At 54.1% G+C, this 18,171-nt stretch overlaps 4 protein-coding genes across 4 annotated transcripts; 3 read left to right on the top strand and 1 right to left on the bottom strand.

Annotated features, from left to right (window-relative positions):
- Positions 1–1,501: 1,501 nt before the first annotated feature.
- On the top strand, positions 1,502–3,935 carry SPBR_08186 (dolichyl-phosphate-mannose-protein mannosyltransferase; the record flags this gene model as incomplete). The annotated part of the gene is made up of 2 exons (XM_040766424.1): positions 1,502–1,756; positions 1,863–3,935. 2 exons carry the CDS (start codon positions 1,502–1,504, stop codon positions 3,933–3,935), a joined length of 2,328 nt encoding a protein of 775 aa, XP_040614991.1.
- A 752-nt stretch (positions 3,936–4,687) lies between these two features.
- On the bottom strand, positions 4,688–6,781 carry SPBR_08247 (uncharacterized protein; the record flags this gene model as incomplete). Its single annotated transcript, XM_040766485.1, has 3 exons — positions 4,688–5,979; positions 6,052–6,471; positions 6,547–6,781. 3 exons carry the CDS (start codon positions 6,779–6,781, stop codon positions 4,688–4,690), a joined length of 1,947 nt encoding a protein of 648 aa, XP_040614990.1.
- Positions 6,782–8,489: 1,708 nt separating this feature from the next.
- SPBR_08562 (uncharacterized protein) lies at positions 8,490–9,557 on the top strand (the record flags this gene model as incomplete). Its single annotated transcript, XM_040766800.1, has 3 exons — positions 8,490–8,689; positions 8,798–8,930; positions 9,168–9,557. The coding sequence occupies 3 exons, from the start codon at positions 8,490–8,492 to the stop codon at positions 9,555–9,557; spliced, it is 723 nt and encodes a 240-aa protein (XP_040614989.1).
- Positions 9,558–10,191: 634 nt separating this feature from the next.
- On the top strand, positions 10,192–12,252 carry SPBR_08253 (uncharacterized protein; the record flags this gene model as incomplete). The annotated part of the gene is made up of 1 exon (XM_040766491.1): positions 10,192–12,252. The coding sequence occupies one exon, from the start codon at positions 10,192–10,194 to the stop codon at positions 12,250–12,252; it is 2,061 nt and encodes a 686-aa protein (XP_040614988.1).
- Between the last annotated feature and the right edge of the window lie 5,919 nt (positions 12,253–18,171).

Genomic DNA, 18,171 nt, shown 5'->3' with positions numbered 1-18,171 from the left:
CACGCCCTCCGCACATCGGATTCCTTCGGCCGTGGATCACGCCTGCGCCTGCCCCGGCCGGTTGTGAGACGAAACTGCTCGTTTGATTCAACACTAACCCGCTGTAGAAAGTGAAATCGCGAAGGATGTGTAGAATTGAGAAAGTTTAGTCATCGAGACGCTCCGCGCCTGCTTTTGCGGCTGCTCCAGTACACCGCACAACCACTGAGACGTGAGATATCCTGGACTGCGGAGTGTGTATTTCTTCACGCCCTCAACTCTATTTCGACCGTAGCAAACGGACTTGCCAATTTATCTTATGAGCATTGGCATCAATGGCTGTTCAACCTACTTAAGAGCTTGCCGGTTACACCTTCCATGGCTTGGTCGATATCTCCGAATATGGCAATGTGCGGTTTGCCCCTCAGGTCCCTCTTCTGTCTTGTACCTTTGTACCTTTCTTATCGTTATCGCCAGGAGCTTGTACCAAACTCTTTGTGTTCTGACTGTCGGAAAGCCAAGTGTCCTTCTCAGCAATAAGACAACGGGCGACAGAAACGCGGTATCCGCATTGTACACCACCACTCTTGCTGTCTTGGCAACTACCTCACCCGGTTTTCGTGGTTCCAAGGCACAGACATGGAACGAACGGCAATTATTGATGCAGCTCTACGCACGCCATCCTGTCCAACCTCAATCCCCAACCCATGAACCAGTGACGAATACAGCACATTGCTTCGCATCTACAGTAGCTGTCTGGGTCGTCTTTTAAGTTACGTTGTAAAGCCGCACTAGAATCAAAAGGCCGATTACCTCCGCAAAATTGGCTGTTCCTCGTTCCTGCCTCTTGTGCCAGCCATTCGCGTCTTCTCCCTTGCTCCCAAGGGTTACCCCTGATTGCCCCCGTAGCTTCAACGTAATTACAGTGGATTACTCCGTACACGTAGCTTCTTCATCCCCTGTTCCCATGGCCCATCGCGCCACAACACCCAATCGACTCGCTGTGCGGCCACATTCGTGTTAGCCACAAGCCCATATTGCGCCCTACTAAGCCTCTCTGTCCGAGGACAACCAATAATATCAGCGGAAGGAGCCCCCTAAACTGGCCGATGGGAACGCGCCCACAAGCTGTCCTCTGCGCAGTTCCGTGCCGCGTCCCCCTTTTGTCACCCGCTCCATCCTTTTTCAGGCGTGACGATGCTCCATTGACTGCTCCACACTCCTTGGTTTTCTTGTCTTGGCCTCTGTTTTATCACGAGCTAGGTGTCCTGCTCGCATCGGCTTCGAACTTCCGCTTCTATTTTCCTCATCACCGTCTTTGCCGCTTTGCTTGTTTCCGCGGCTGCTCTCCCTTTCTTTTCTTCTCGTGTTTTTTCTATCTATTATTTTTCGCCTTCTTCGTCTCTCCTTTACGACCATTACCTTTTTGTCCTTTCGTTTTTTCCCTCCTTTTTCATCGAACCATCACCCCCTTGTCCAGGAAGTCCATCAGCCGATTGCTGGCAAGCCTCCGTTGCCCAGCATGGCCACCTCGTCCACGCCACAGGGTACCCTGCGCCAGCGCAATGTCGCCGGCAGCGGCAAGAAGAAGGATGCCGCGTCCTCCGACTCGGATCTCGACACCATCATCAAGGAGAAGACTGGATCGGTCAAGCAGGATGCCCAGCGCGAGTATCAGGTCGCCGGTTTCCTCATCACCGCACTGGCTTTCTTGACACGTTTCTGGGGCATCAGCCACCCGGACGAAGTCGTCTTTGATGAGGTCCATTTCGGCAAGGTGAGCTTCTGAGCTTCTGAGCTTCTGAGCTTCTGAGCTTCTGAGCTTCTGAGCTTCTCTCGTCCTACCTCATACGCTGCTCAGCTAACATTCGAATCTCCAATAGTTCGCGTCGTACTACATCCAACGCACGTATTTCTTCGATGTCCACCCTCCCTTTGGCAAGCTCCTCTTCGCTTTCGTCGGTTGGCTCGTCGGCTACGATGGCCACTTCCACTTTGACAACATCGGTGACTCCTACATTAACAACAAGGTCCCCTACTTGGCCTTCCGCGCGCTGCCTGCCCTCCTGGGCTCGCTGACCGTCACCGTCACCTACCTGATCATGTGGGAGTCTGGCTACAGCCTGCCTGCCTGTATCCTCGCGGCCGGTCTCGTTCTGCTTGACAACGCCCACATTGGCCAGACCCGCCTGATCCTGCTCGACGCCACGCTCGTCTTTGCCATGGCCTGCAGCATTCTCTGCTACATCCGTTTCTACAAGTTGCGCCACGAGCCCTTCTCGCGCAAGTGGTGGAAGTGGCTCATCTTCACCGGGTTCGCCCTCTCCTGCGACATGTCGACCAAGTACATTGGTCTATTCGCCTTTGTGTCCATCGGCTCCGCCGTTTGCATCGACCTCTGGGACCTGCTCGACATCAAGAGACCCGGCGGTGCTCTGTCCCTGCCCGACTTTGCGCGTCACTTTGCCGCCCGCGCCTTTGGCCTTATCCTCATGCCCTTCCTCTTCTACCTCTTCTGGTTCCAAGTCCACTTTGCTGTCCTTAACCGCTCCGGCCCCGGCGACGACTTCATGTCTCCCGAGTTCCAGGAGACGCTGAGCGACAACGTCATGCTGGCAAACGCCATCACAATCAACTACTACGATACCCTGAGTATCATGCACAAAGAGACCAAGGCCTACCTGCACAGCCACCCCGACAAGTACCCCTTGCGCTACGATGACGGTCGTGTTTCCAGCCAGGGCCAGCAGGTCACCGGCTACCCGTACAATGACACCAACAACCACTGGCAGATCCTTCCTGCCGACGGCGACGAGAACACCCGCCGCGCTGTCCAGAACCACGACCTCGTCCGCCTCCGCCACCTCGTCACCGACACCATCCTTCTGTCTCACGACGTCGCCTCGCCCTACTACCCGACCAACCAGGAGTTCACCACCGCCTCGCTTGAGGACGCGTACGGTGACAGAGCCGCCGACACGCTCTTCGAGGTCCGTATTGAGAACGGCAAGCCCGGCCAGGAGTTCAAGAGCGTGTCAAGCCACTTCAAGTTCATCCACAACCCCAGCAAAGTGGCGATGTGGACCCACACCACGCCGCTGCCCGACTGGGGTCACAAGCAGCAGGAAATCAACGGCAACAAGCAGATCACCCCCAGCTCCAACATATGGCTTGTCGAGGACATCCCCTCGCTGCCGGCCGATGACGTACGCCGCGCCAAAGTGGAGCGTAGCATCAAGACACTGCCGTTCCTGCAGAAGTGGTTTGAGCTGCAGCGGTCCATGTTCTGGCACAACAACCAGCTCACGAGCAGCCATCCGTACGCGTCGCTGCCTTACCAGTGGCCGTTCTTGCTCCGCGGTGTCAGCTTCTGGACCCAGAACGACACGCGCCAGCAGATCTATTTCCTCGGCAACCCCATCGGCTGGTGGATCGCCAGCAGCTTGCTTGCCGTCTTTGCTGGCATCCTCGCTGCCGACCAGTTCTCGCTGCGCCGCGGCATGGACGCGCTCGACCACCGCACCCGCTCGCGCCTGTACAACTCGACCGGCTTCTTCTTCCTCGTCTGGGCCACGCACTACTTCCCATTCTACGTCATGGGTCGTCAGCTGTTCCTGCACCACTATCTGCCTGCCCACTTGGCGTCGACTCTCGTAGCCGGTGCCTTGATCGAATTCATCTTCACGTCGGATGCCGGCGAACCGGAGCAGCCGACATACCAGCAGGTCAAGTCGGGCAAGAAGGCCGCGCCGAGCCCCAAGCGCCATGTTCTGGCTGGGGAGCGGTTCCGCGGCCAGAGCCTGATCGGCGCGTGGATTGCCTGCTTTGTCATCCTGGCTGTTGTGGCCGCGAGCTGGTACTTCTTCCTGCCGCTGACCTACGGCTACCCCGGCCTGACGGTCGACCAGGTGCTGAAGCGCAAGTGGCTCGGCTACGATCTTCACTTTGCCAAATAAGCACATCGCTGACAATCGGCCACTGTCTGCCCCAGTGACACATAGGGCCACATATTCCAAGGCTTCCAGCAACCCCCATCTCCCGTCCCTCCCGTCCAGTTTGTTAACGCTTTGCGCGTATTGGAAAGCGGGCTGTGATGCGCTTTTAACATTACCTTTATCACAACAAAAAAATGTGGTCGAAATGTGTTTTTGATCTCGACGGAGCAATTTTACGAAAAGGAAAAGGAAAAGGAGTAGGGAAAATACTGTATACTTATTTATGGTTTGTGTGTACATGTCGGTTCGGTCCGTATTCCTTTTTGTTTGGATTATACCGGAGAAGAACTCAAAAAGCACAGCAGTGTTATATATCTTGGATTCGCTTCCCTGACACCCAGACACACCTGTATTTCAGCCTTGTCGGGATGCTTTGGCTGGAGCCAGGATTTCTCACCTCACTGCACAATCACGCACAGCCTTTTGTTTCTTTTGTTCTCGTTATTTTTTGGCAATATATTTTAGACGTCGGAAAGTAGAAAAAATAAGTTTAATGATTCAAAACAATCCAAGTAAGGTGACGGTGTTCTCTTTGCCGTTTTGACGTCATCCTTTACCAGAAAGGAGGCACGGCATACATTCTTCGAGAAGACACTGCTTTTTTGCTTCAGTTTCAATCTTGTGCCACTCAACGTGCCGCATAAAAGTGTAAGTAGGTTGTCACCCGCAACTTCCTCTCTTTCCAGCATCTCTCACCTGTTGGTTGTCTCAAATTAATACTCGGCCAAGCATGCGACGGACAGTCGACTCTTACCTGCACCCGTCCACAGTTGATGATGCCGGCAGCGCGGATTACGAGCAATGTCGTAGCGGATGGCCGGGTCGTTGTGTTCCTTGAGGTCCCTGGTGTGGACAGAGGACGACGTAAGCGGTGACAGCGGCGTGCGACCGCGTGCCTGCTGCTGGAGACGCTGAAGACGCATCCGGCTCGGAGAGCTCCGCAGCAGCGGCTGCCTGCTCTTGCGCATTAGCACCATCGGCAGCGTCGTCTGACGTGTAAACAACGGCTCGCCACTGGCCAGCCAGCGGGCGACGAGGTCACACTCGGCGACGGAGAAACGGGTGTTGCCGGAGAGCGCACGCGGGTTGGAGCAGGGGGCGAGAGCGGAGGGGACGTCGTGAAAGTTCGTGCGCAAGCTCTGGTGGCTGTGCTCGCGGGCCGTATGGTACCGCATGGGTCCTTCTATGGTTTGCATGATGCCGTACCAGCCAAGCGAGTTGCAGCGGGCGACGCCGAGCAGATCTTGGAAGTGCTTCCAGTCGGTCGGCGACGGTGATGACGACAAGTGGAACGGCAGAGCCAAACGGCGGACAGCCGGGCGCTGCAGGACAAACAGAAGAGTCTGTGCTGCCGACCAGTCGACAGGGACAACGAGCAGGCGACGAAGCGTCTGTAGCATGCTGTAGCCTTGCCGCGAGTTGTATGGGATCAAGCGAAGCATGTGGGGAGCGACGCTATCGGGCGACAAGGGGTGGGACGAAGACGATGACAAAAGTGTCAGTGACATCACCTGCTGTGCATGACGTCTTGAGTGCGTCTGGTCATAAGGACGGATGGTCCCGTTGGACAGTTCCGCCTTGATCGGTGCCGTTGGTGTCTCGCTCACTGAAGAGGAGGCAAGGACGGACTTGCGGTGGATGAGCTTCTGTGGAGGCCGATATGACGTGCCCAGGCTCTCGTCAAACGGTGCGGTGACGCGGAGGACCGGCAAAGTCTGTTGCAGCGGTGACCGTTGAACCGAAGGACGAAGCCGGGGCGTCACCACAGTCTTCGAGGCGGGAATGTATCGGGGACCGCTAGAGACGTTGGTGTTAGCGGCGTTGGTACAATTTCTGTTACCAAAGTTACCACCAGAGTCGCGCCGGGCAGCCAACGGAGAGATCCTGTTGTTTCGTGTAAAGTTGACGCCAACACGCGGCGTGGGCTTCACCGGTTGGAAGTCGCCGAGGAGATGAGGTAGAGGGCGTTCGGTGACCGGCGACCAGACAGAAGAGGTTGGAGAGACTGGAGAGCGTAGGGAAAACGAAGAAGCGGGAGAGGATGAGGCAGATGGAGAGGGACGTGACGGAAACTCACTGGATTCATCATTACTCTCAGTCTCGTCGGAATCAGCGTCAAGAGTGAGAAGCGGGTAACGCCGTTCCTTCGAGAGAACCGTAAGCGGCTTCACGTCAACAAATACCGTAGGTACAAATTTCGGACTGCGGCAGTACTTCGGCTCGGAGATCAACGGCGAAGGTGGCGCGTGTTCCCAAGACAGCCTCAGTTGCGGCGGGGAAGACTCGGCACCGGAGACGGAGGAACTGCTGCTGCGCAAGCGAAGGTTATGGACGGCTGGCATTCTCGTAAGAGAGGATCGCGACGACGAGACGGTGAGGGTCGGCGACGAAGACGACCGTGACAATGAGTAGCGGTTGGTCGTGCCTGCCGTTCGTGTCTGTATACCGATGCCAAGAACTGGCGGAGAGGCAGGAACGACAGGCAGGGTAGGAGGATCTGAGACCGCGAAGTCAGGGAAGGAAGGAGGGAACGGGGAGAGGGAAGAGACTGACGAGATAGAAGAAAGGGAACCGGAGGACGAAGGAGGGCGGGCGTCAAGCTCGACAACCAAGGAGCCGTCATCAATTCCGTCGTTCTCGTTGGAGAACTCCAAGTCGCAAGTCTCATGCATCCACGATGGCCTCCACTCGTCCTGTTCCTGCTCTAGCCGCGGTAGTCGCTTTAGACGCCGCTTAACACGATGAGAGCCGGTCGTGTTTTTGCATTTTCTGCACACGAGACGGTGGAGGAAGGAAAAGACTGACATCTGGGAAGAAGTGATGGACCACTCAGATATCACCGTGCCAGCGCGGTGATATCTGAAGTGGGGGGTGGGGGGAAACAGGTAGAGAAAAGAGACACGGAATAAAATAAAAAGAAAGAAAGAAAGAGAAACGAGAGAAAGCAGCTGCAATAGAAATGCCGTGCCAAATATAAGAAACGCGAGAAAGCAAAAAGATATCGGTAACGACAAGAATGGATCAGACCACCCAAAGACTAGGGAAACACGGAGACAGACCGACCAACAACGAATGAAAAAGAAAAGAGGAGAAAAGAAAACAGAAATCAAAACGAAACAAAAGAAAGGGGTCAAGGAGAAGCGATGATGAGCAGGGCAATCAACAGGCAGAACTGGTGGAATGGACAGAACTTTCTGTCGAATGCGAGCCTCTTGGTAGTTCCAACAAAACAAAATAAAAAGAGCGAGATGGTTGAGGTATAAAAAGAAGGAGAAGAACGATGATGTAGAAGCCAGTTTTACATTGGCGGACGATACCGTTGTAGTCTTCGCCAAAAAGCCGATCAGAGCTGTTCAGGACCTGTTAGTGTTGTTCATTGTCCAGACGAACAAAGCTAGTTTGCTGCATCTCTTGCTTCAATAAAAAATGGGGTCGTGAACAGGATGCATGTGCATTTCACGGGACGGACAAAGCAGTTGAAACGTGAAAGAACAATGTGGTGAACAATGGTTTCTGAAAGTTGTGGCTGTGGACCAACTGACGCCAGTATCGCGAACAAAGAACTTAACGCGGTTGTTTTGTTTTGTTTACCTTTTGGATGGATTCTCAGTCCTACTCTCTTGCTCATCTTCCGCAAGTTTTCTTTTATCCATTTTTTTCAGTTTATGCTCCTTTCAACAAGCGCATTGTTGAAATCCTGCATATAAATTCGGTTCCTGACATTTGGCTCTCTTTCATGGACATATCTCTGCCTTTGATGGTTTCCCGTTTCTCGCCGTCGCCCAAGGACAACATACAATATATTTAAACCTCCTGCCGCTCTGTTCACCGTAAAATGAAAATATCTCTTGAACAACATCACCTTCTAAATAAAAAGTCATTCACCAATTCTTCTGAACCACATATCTGACCCGAAACAAGCACAATAAGCTATTCACCAGCACAAATACCTCCTTTCAACCATCCGGTCCTTTCTATATATAAAGATGTGCGAAATCACTTGCAATCTATATCGAGAATGCAGTCACCACAACCGCATCCTTTCACTCTGCCCCGCCAAGCAAACAAAGCGCCTCCAGCAGTACAACCAGTATCGACGCCGCCAGGAGCGGCAGCTTGCCCAAGCTTATTCTGAAAAGCCCGCCAACCCCAGCTTCTGGAGTTGCTTTTGCTCGTCGTCTGCAGAAAGCGATCCCATACCGCGCCCACTTCTCCGCCCCGCTACAGAGTTCGTCTATACCACAGTCGACCCGCCCAAGATTGCCACGCAGTACTGCTGCCGCAAGAGCAAAATCAGTCAGAAGACATCTACATACTGGAGCGCCTGTCCAGACTGCACGCGTGCAAAGAAGGCCCAAGCCCGCGCCCGCGCCCGCGCCCGAGTTCGCTATCCACCTCGGTCCCAGGATCGTCCTCTTCAGCAATCCCAGCAACGTCCTTATCAGCTTCCTCCAACCCGTACCCAACACGCAAGATACTAACAGGAACAGGTACGGTCCTGCCAACACCGCCGCCATGGGTTTCGGCGATCTCTTTCGTTCGTCCAAGGGCCCCAAGCGTCCGTCAAGCTCCCGCATGCCCACCGATTGCGTTCCCTCGTCGTCGTCCGCCAGCCGTCCTCACACCTCGGCGTCGTCCAAGTTGGGCCGCAGGGGGGCGATTAAGTCCGACCACTCGTCGTCTGGCCATTGCGCTGGTCGCATTCAGAATACTCCGTGGGTCCGCCCCGGTACTGGTTACCGTCAAGTGCAGCCCACGGATATGGCCAGTGGTATTCCCCCTGTTCATATTCCGATGCCCTCTTCCTCGTCCCACAGGCCCAGAGTTTCGCCCCGGGGTCCTCATCAGCCGGATCCGCTTTTGGCTGGCAATGAGGCTTATCCGGTCGACTTGAGCAGCGTATCAGGCGGCTTCGGTGTTCCAATTGCGGCTACCCGAACCGTCCCCGTTTCCCATGTCCCTGTTCATACTCCTACTTATGTTGATTACCATGCTCCTGCACCCACTCCTGCGTATGTATATGGTCCTCTCCCTCCAGTACCTTTGTCGCGCTCCTCTGGTCACCGTCCTCGGATATCCACGGGCTCGTCCTCATACGCGTCTTCCGGTTACCACTCGTCGTCTTCTAGCTGCTACTCTTCCTCTAACACGTCTTATCCTCCTTCTAGCCACACCTCTTCGTCCCGTTCCCAGGCGTCGTCGTCCCACCGGCCTTCTCATAAGCACCACTCCAAGCGCGAAACCCAGTACGAACCCGAGCGCGACGCCTACGAAGTTTCGCCTCTAGACGCAGCGTTCCCTCCGGAGGTTCAGCGAGTGCTGGATCGAGGCTTCTCGTCGGCCGCATCTCTCGGCGTCTCTCGGAACGTGCCACAGGTCAGCACGCGGGGTCCCTCGCGGAACCCGTCTACGGCGGCATCGTCATCGTCGCGCAGTTTTGCGGCGCGCGCTGCAGAGGCGCAGTTTGCGTTTGACATCGGCGGCTATGGTCCGCGCACCAACCACTTTGTGAGTCCTTGCTACCAGCCTTCCTACACCAGCAACTCCACGGGCGCCTATTACAACGAAGGTGGCCTATTTTAAGTCTCAGCTAACGTGATGTTGAAAAGACCTCTTTCTAGTGCTCGCAACGTTCTCATCACAGGTATGTCCTGTGCCGCTCGTTTATTCCATCTTCTTTTTGTTGTTCTCATCCTTTTGCATACCCGTCTCGTTTGTCTTTTTTCTCATTTTCTTTCCCATTTTCGGTACTTTCTTGGCCGGATTTTGGCAAAATAATAATTACATAAAAAATGATAATAAAAAACCATCAAAGCCAAAACAGCTGTAACAACCATGTCTAGCAGTAATAACCAATCGTTGTAAACTCGTCATCAAATTGTAATTGATACAGAGTCACTTCAGTCCAATTCAGCCGCCGCAGCCCAATCAACAAGCACAAACGCACTCAATGCTTGCTTCTGAAATATTGTCGTACGTCCTCAGCCATTGTTTGTAGTGAAGTTGACTACGATGACTAATCTCACTTACAGGGGAAGGAACCACCCAAGCTGGGCACCTACTGCGCCTAGCCAATTGTGACCAATTGGTGCATGCTGACGAACATCGACGTTCCCCTTGAGCGAGGAAGGCAAAGAACGACCTGTGCACATTTCGCACTGTTTCTTCTGCCAGTTTCTCCACCACTAGCAAAGAGCGTATGCCGCTCGTATCAAACATGGCTGTCGCAGCCGCCTCAGCGCTCGAGCGGCTGCATCCGGAGCTCCTTGACCTCGTCGTCGACGAGCTCGTCTTCGTGTCCGACATCAGCGCCCTGCGCCTGACCTGCCGCACACTGGCCGCCCGCGTCGCTCAGAGTCCGGGCCTGCGGCCATATGTGGCCCGCAAGACTGTCGAGCTGACGGTGCGGGATCTCGAGACACTGGTGGCCACGACGGAGCCAGATTGTCCAGTCGGCCACCAACTGCAGCACCTGACGCTCAAGGGCATCGCCCGCAACAAGACGGCCGTGTACATGAGCAAATACGGCGACCTGCCGCCACCGAGCCATCCGGATGAGGACCCAGAGCAGGACCAGGACACACTGCTGCGAAATGTGCCCGAAGAGGACTCGGACGACCACAAGCGACTGTTGACGGCTGCCCTGTCGAACATCCGCAAATATGGACGGCTTGGTGGCCTGGCCTCTTTGACGCTGACAATCGGGCCCAGCACGAAGCCGCGGGCCATTTATATTGTGCCGCGGCACAAGCGAGGAGCAGGAACGTTTCCAGAGGAAGTCGACGCCGGAATAGGAGGTGGAGGTGGTCGTGGCAGCGACAGCGGCCCCGGCGGTGATGGCGATGGAGACAACGACGGCGACGGCGACTATGTGGCTCCGTACGAGCTGCCGTACCGCCCGTCATGGCGTTCTGTCTGGGACGCCGCCGAGCGCACGTTCGGCGTGGCCATGCATGCTCTGACGACGGCACAACTTCCCGTGGCCGACGAGCTTGATATCTTCCACAGCACTGTCGGTGTTGCGCTACCGTTTGATGCGTTTCTGTCACTCACACGCGACCCAGCCGCCGTCCCCATGCCTATCTTTTCATTTCTCAAACGCCTCAAAGTTCACCTGTCTCTGCGGCACCGCTCCGCCGCCGAAGAGCGCAATGTGAATGCCGCCGAAGTTGCCCGAGAGGAGCGCGAGGTCGCCACTGACGAGTTCAACGAGAACCTCATTATCTCGCAACTGCAGGCCCAATTTGAAGCGGCGCACCGTGCACAGCTGCACGCCGAATGGGCTGCTGCTCGCCGCGTGCTTGAGACCATCACGGCGCCTTCCGAACTGGCGCGCGTCATGCCAGCACTCGAAGCTGTGAGCGTGGACTGGTACCACATAGGACGCAACATGATCATACCTACAGAGAAAGAGCTGGCATCTTCGTCATCACCACCACCACTGCAAAAATCCACATCATCGGCTCCCGACGGCCCAAACGGGCCAGGTGACGGAGATGGCCCAGACGGCAAGAACACACGGCCATTGCCTCGGCTGCATGCACTCAGCTTGCATGGCATCCGCCTCGACGGTGCAGAGTTTTTAAAGTTTATCGACACTGCGCGGCCTGAATACCTCTCCTTGTGCTACCCGCAATTCATACCAAGCTCTTTTGAGCCGGTGCTGCGCTACCTGACTGACCCTGACCTGCGCGACTCCGCCAAGTCCCAAGCAATAAAGGGCCTGGATGCGCGATTGGTCAACCTTCGTCCGTCGCCCGTACGCCGCTTCAAGCTCGACGACATTATGGACGGCTACGCCCTCGTGCACTACAATGTGCCGGGACGGCCCAAGTTCGGCTATCTGCACATGCCGGACCTGGGACCCTGCACTCTGGTGCGACCCGCAGTCTTACAGCCGCCGCCAGCACGGCCACTGGCCGTGGCAGCGGCTACAGGCCCGACCACAGACGACCCACCTGGCGGTGTCCGAATGGTGCGCCCCCACACACGGCCCTTGGGCTCCGGCAGCCGCTGGCGCTGGGCGCGCCAGAATGGCAACGTCTACGGCCCACCACGTGCCCGCTACGACCTTCAGCAGCTTAACTCGGGCATGGTGCCTAAGCCACACTCCTTGACGCGGATGTTCGGGGACATCCGGGCAGCTGCCGGGATGACGGACCGGCTGGAACGGAGGGAGGCAGCAGTGGATATGCAAGCTGCGGGAGTGGTACAGGTGACGGAAGCAATTGCGGACCAGCTGGCACAGGGGCAAGCACAGGCGGAGCAGTCATCATAAAATAACCGGTTGCCCCCCCACTGTGATGATATTGTGGGCTCATTGTGTACAATATTATGATATACTTCGATGTACCAACTACGGCTGCAGCAATCTACCAAGTTCACACTACCAAACTCTCTGCCCACGAACTCTTTGTTTCTCTCGCGATGCCTCTCTCGAAACCGGCGTTACACAAAACCCCCAGCGATGCCAAGACAAGACAAGTTCAGTAGGCACCACAGTTTTGGCTTTTTGACATTTTTCGTTCAACTTGCACACGTCGTCTTTTTGGCCTTGTTCCTGGCCGCAGGCGCTAACAAGAGGAAGCAGAGAGCCGATGGACGGGCGGACAAGAAAACTGTGCAGCCTTTGGCAGGCTCCGACAGACTTGTTTTCGGGCAGGCATCTCTGTTTCGGCGAGCCAAGGTGCAAATGTGTCAACATCACGAAAGGGCAGTGACACGAACGATACGAGCGGGCGGTCCAAGATAGGAGTAATACAAAATACACGTTGCAAAAAGGCGGACGCACGCATGTGGAGTCCGAAAAGAAGGATGGGGTCTTTGGACCAGGGCCCCAGAGAGAATGAGGCTCTTTTGCATCTTTTCGGCATGGGTGGAGACGATGGAACTCAAAAAAAATAAAAATAAAAAAAATAAAAATAAAAAAAAATATAAGAAACTGGGTTGTGATTGATGATTGATGGGTGCCTCGTGGGTGTCAACAAACAACATTGTCGCCCTGGTAAGGTAAAAGATAGAAACAAACGGAAAGTCGTGGACCGAGGCAAGAATAAAGAGAAGGCTAAAATAAAAGCAAATGCTACCTCGTAAGTAGTACGTCGTACTGCTCCCTCACTTGCGCCCTCCATGCATCCCAGGATGCGGCAAGGCGTGCGTTGTTGGGACTTGAAACAGACGGGACGCCTGGAAACTGGAGGGATACGGGAGTTTGGGGGCACTCTCCCTGCCGCTTCTTCGTGTTTGTTCCGGGTAGTTTTGAATCTATGCCTCTGGCTGTTGTTTCGGGCATCTTATTGGGCACGAGGAAGCAGATACGAGGTTCTTGTTTATTTATGGCATTGTTGTACTCTGTATTGTTCCTCTTTAAGAATTTACGAGAAAAGAGCGCCAGCAGTCGAAACGAAGAGTTAATGGCAGCTCTTGTCTCGAAATGGATGCCGTCAGGAGCATTAACATCGACATCACGAAATCAAAAGTGACACTCGTCTCCACAACGCCCACCCTTGTTGATTGTTGATAGTATCGAGCCGCCCTCTCTGTTTCTCGCCGAATCCGAAAAGGCGGACATTGTGCTCGAAAAATGCGTTTGCCTTGCATGATGCAGATTCTGGCCGACAGGGGTGTGATGCTGCACCTGAACGCTGCCGACCTGTCAAAAGGCAGCATCCGGCCCAGCTCTCCACAAAAGCGTCAAAACGCGCCGCAAACACCCTCCAAACCAGTTCTCGCTACTGCAGCCCGCAACCCCAAAAGCCACTTCAAGCCACCTTGAGACCCATCAAGACCCGTCGGGATGCGTCAAGACGTCCCTCTTTTCCGCGATTCGCAGTGATTTGCATCAACTCTCCGTGTTAGCGACACCGCCAATCCAGGCACCACTTTAAAAAGCACTTTACGGAGAAAGAGACTCTGTTCGCAGGCTGCCGGATTTCCTAGCGTCTGATTTGGCAAACGGGGGGAAACAGGGCGTTTTGAACGCGGGATACCCACAAACGAATCACCTCCTGTTTTCTTGGTGGTTATTTTCTTTCTGCACCTGCGGACTCTTTACGAGTTTCTTTACAGAGTTTCTGGGGTCCAAATAAGCGGACAATGATGAAACCGTATTGCATAGTGCAGAAACGGCCCAATATAGAGAAACTCGTGAAGCAGGACAAAAATGTAAAGAGTAGTTTAGAAGGCGGAGGAGCCACTTTTAGTTGGTGCAGTACTTGACCAGCCGCCCAAAACAACAGGACCCGTCAATGGGCTGCTCAGAGTCCATCAGGATGTAAAGGAGAGGGTGGGCAGACGTTGCATTTTCCGTACACATTGACTGGTGATAAATGGAGGATGATAGGCGGATATGGGCATATTGACTCGGATGATTTGTAGAAGGCAGACCATCGACAAAGGTTCTCAATGTGTCACGGCTCTGAAAGTCTGGACACACAGGTTGTCGCTCACTGTGTTGTTTGGGTATCATAGGCCGTTGTCTGTTGGATATCGTTGGTCATTTGGGCCGTAAATTGCCATGTATTTGGTTGTTTTCCTTTCTGGCGACAACACAAGCCCTGGCCGTTCTTCGGCAATTGCACAGTCCCGTTTCGGTGTTCAATATGATGATCGGACCTTTTCTCGCGAAGATTGTCGTTTTCCCCCTTGCGTCCTGATATTGATTGTCCGAATCCATTTTCTTTTTATGGATGCTGAATTACGTCGTCACTTTTATGGGTGCAACGTTCATCTTCACTCTGTGACCGAACTCTGAACTTTGCAATGTCTGTGCTGTGATACGCAGGAGTATACACACCGAACTCTTTGCCGAACCAACCCCTGGTCAACGGTTGGATGCAGGGCAACACAGGCTGAGAAAACGTTCGGTTCGGCGGCTCGATACAACAAGATATCCTGAGAATCCTGCTGGTTGGATTGTATGCGGTTTTCGGTATTGGGGCCACTTTGATACGACACGATGGATGGCATCGTCGATGGCCCATGAAGGTGACCAGTCAGGGCGTGATCCGGGTTGCAGGGATTCCATTGCATTCTTTCAGCCTCTCTTTTTGTCAGGATACGAAACAAGCAAGAGCACGCCCATTGACATTTTGCGTCTTGTGTTGGTCTCTTTTTAGTTCTTTGTGTTTCTGTCAAACAGATGCCAGCACGCCGAGTGGCTAATGCAGGGGTGCTGAGTGCATGCAGGATGGGATGGGATACGACGCGACAAATGTTTTTTTTGTTGGTTTCTTTTTTTGTTGTTTATTGACAGCTTGGGAAGCAGCCTGTTGTCTGGACGGAAACGACAGTGCGAGAAGCGAGTGAAAATTGAGTGCTGCACTGGACAAGGCGGAGGGTGATAAGAGACAGGAGACAAGAAAAGACAGAGAACAGGGATGGCGGGCCAGGCCAGACTCCAGCAAAAAGGTTAAATTCGACACGACTTTGCACTGACAGTGGGCATCCCGACGTAAGTCTTTGCCTATTTCGGACAGCAGTGCGAAGGTGACTGAAAGAAGAAATAAGGCAGCAGGGAAAAACAAAAGCAATCATGGAAAGCAGTTATTTTTATTGACACCGAGGCGGCGTTCGAAATGAAAATGAAAATACAGTATAGACAGATCCGAAGTATCAGATCGGGCAGGAGAGGGAAGAACCGGCAGGCGATAGCAGGTTTATCTCGGATTACTCCGTAAAGCCAGAATAACGGGAGCAGTAGGAGACAGCCAGGGCCACATGACCAGTCCGGGGGAATATCGTCGATGCACCTGCAATTGAGGCTGTGGCGCCCCATCACCAGACTCACACGGCAACCAACAGAGCAGCCAAAGGACACGGCAATCTATTGGCAATATCTGCTTGCAGATAAACAGAGAAATACAACAACCCCCACGCGAATCAGCCACCAGGGAGAGCCACGGTCCATCCGTCCCGTTTGTAGTTGTTTGCAGTTGGGTTCGGTCTGGAGGGGCCTCAGACACTGAAAGCAAGTCATCGTAATACGGCGCATGTTGAAGTCGTACTCTGGAAACCAAAACACGGACCAGATCAACCAATCAAAAAGAGCCAAAGCTGTCAAAAGGGGGCGTTTTATGGTGACAAGAACGAAAGAGCCCAAACGGACACCCGGCCGCAGTTAGTCATATCTGTATGAAAGAGTCAGCGCTGGGCCACCCGCCATGCAAGGTGCTTTAGGATTCGGTGTCTTGTCAGCGAGCCGGAGTGTGCAGACACGTCGCCAACATCAAAACGCCAGGGCCAGATATTCCGAAAGTCGAAACCGTCTGACGAAACTGGCCGAGATGCTACTTTGGCTTTGCTTTGAGCGTGGCGTGGTCAGACAGGGCTCGAGGTCATGGTCAAGACAAAAAGATAGGGACCGACTTAAAGGGAACACGTTGTTGTTGCGGCCGGATCCCTTTCGTATTACGGAGAGTTATGGTCGTGTGGCACGAAAGACAACAAGAGACACAAAAGGGTGACGAGGAGAAAATGAAAACACGTAGACTAAACAGCAATGCGAGAACGACAGGTGCGAAGGGAAGGCGGCCACAAGCTTAAAACCGCAGGTGCCCATTCATGCATTCCGGGATTGGCGGCTCGCGGTATGCATTTGTCATGCGGACAACAAAGAAAAGGCAGGCGCGAAAAGGCAGGCGACAGACAGAATGTGAGAGAAAAGCAGGGAAGGAGCCGCTCAAACAGAGAGAAGACGGTTGAGGGTCATGCAACAGCGACCTTCAACGGCCAGAGTCGCCAGGCATGCGCGCCAAACATACAAACGAACAGGGGCCGTTTTAGCGCTGCCAGGCCCCAGGGCCCCCAAGCAATCAACGGCCGAAGAATACGGTTGCCTCTCCTGCTTGCTAGGAAAGCCGTGCAACCTCCATTCCGCACTGTCCCTGGCTCACCAAATCCGTCCCACCAGAACCAATCCCCCGTCCTTCCGTCATCCGCGGCGCAGTCAGCCTGGCGATCCTCAGCCCAAAAGGAGTTCGAGAGGGACACACCAACGGGAGAGGGCCCGCCAAAAAGGTTGCCCAACCTGAGGTCGCGTAATGTTAGCTTCTCCTGTCTTTTGTTTCTGCCTATCTACATCGTCGTGAAATTGTCGTGCCTCGATTTCTGGACACTCAAATCGCGCTTTTCCGGCACTCCGAATCTGCCTCTGCCTCTGCTGCATGAGGCACCCCTATTGCTGTACTATTGTAGTCTTATCCTTCTTTTCGTTTTATCTCTCTGCCTTGGACCATGCTCACCGAGCTTGTTCAAGACGAGACAAGCGAGAATAGCACGCCCAAAGCGTTGTGAGACGACCGACTGTCCTCGCCAAACACCGCAGGCCCACAACTCACACTGTCCGCACTGTACAAGCAAAGTGCGCCGTCCCTTCCTTTTCCGTTCTTTGCTCGCCAAACGTTAGAAAAGGGAACGCCGGACCCACTCATTCTCTCTTGCCCAGTCCCAAGGATTCTGCCATGGAGGCGTAGTCGCTTTGCGCTAGTCCCTTTTAGGAACAATTTTAGGCAACCACGTTCAGCCCGCCCCCCATATGTCGTCCATCGTCCGCTCGCTTTTCCCAACGCGTGCCGGCCTCATTTCTTCCCTTTTCCTCTTCCCACTTTCTGTCAACCTCCTAACGTCCGACGTCCAACTTCCAACAGCATCCCCTCAGGCACCGTCGTAGCGAGGCCAACATCCCCTGGCAGCGAATCCGTGCCAGCAAGCGAACAACGACGAGAACCGACCGCGGTCTGCTTCGTTGTTTTCTGTCTTTTACTTGGCCTCATATCTCCTTTCGCCACATCTGTCTCGCCATTCTTCCTGCCTTTCTGCCTTCTTTTTGCTCTCGCATCTGTCCAGCGTCATTCACTTCACGCGTCGTGCATTACATCGGCCGCAATTGCCCTGCTCAACCATCGCGAACAAACCGCTGCCGCTTCCATTTTCCGGCAGCCTTCATCCAATCTGAAAGAACATCAAACCTGCTTTTTCATCGGGCCATTCGCGAACCCATCCTTGTGATCCACCATTCCGTTATCCTCGCGTGCTCTCGGGACCCATCCGAGTCCGTAGACCAACGACCACGAAGCCCAAAGTCCTAGAGATTCCGAGTTAAAGTAAGAACTGCCCGCCACCTCTACACTTTCTTTTCCGTTCTCCCACGTTTCCTTCTTGTCATCCATCCCTATCCTGTCCTGTCCTGTGTTTTTTT

Source organism: Sporothrix brasiliensis, assembly GCF_000820605.1.
Source record: "Sporothrix brasiliensis 5110 chromosome Unknown Cont22, whole genome shotgun sequence".
NCBI lineage: Eukaryota > Fungi > Ascomycota > Sordariomycetes > Ophiostomatales > Ophiostomataceae > Sporothrix > Sporothrix brasiliensis.
The sequence above is the reverse complement of the archived record's forward strand: the minus strand, read 5'-3'. Positions and strand labels throughout refer to the sequence as shown.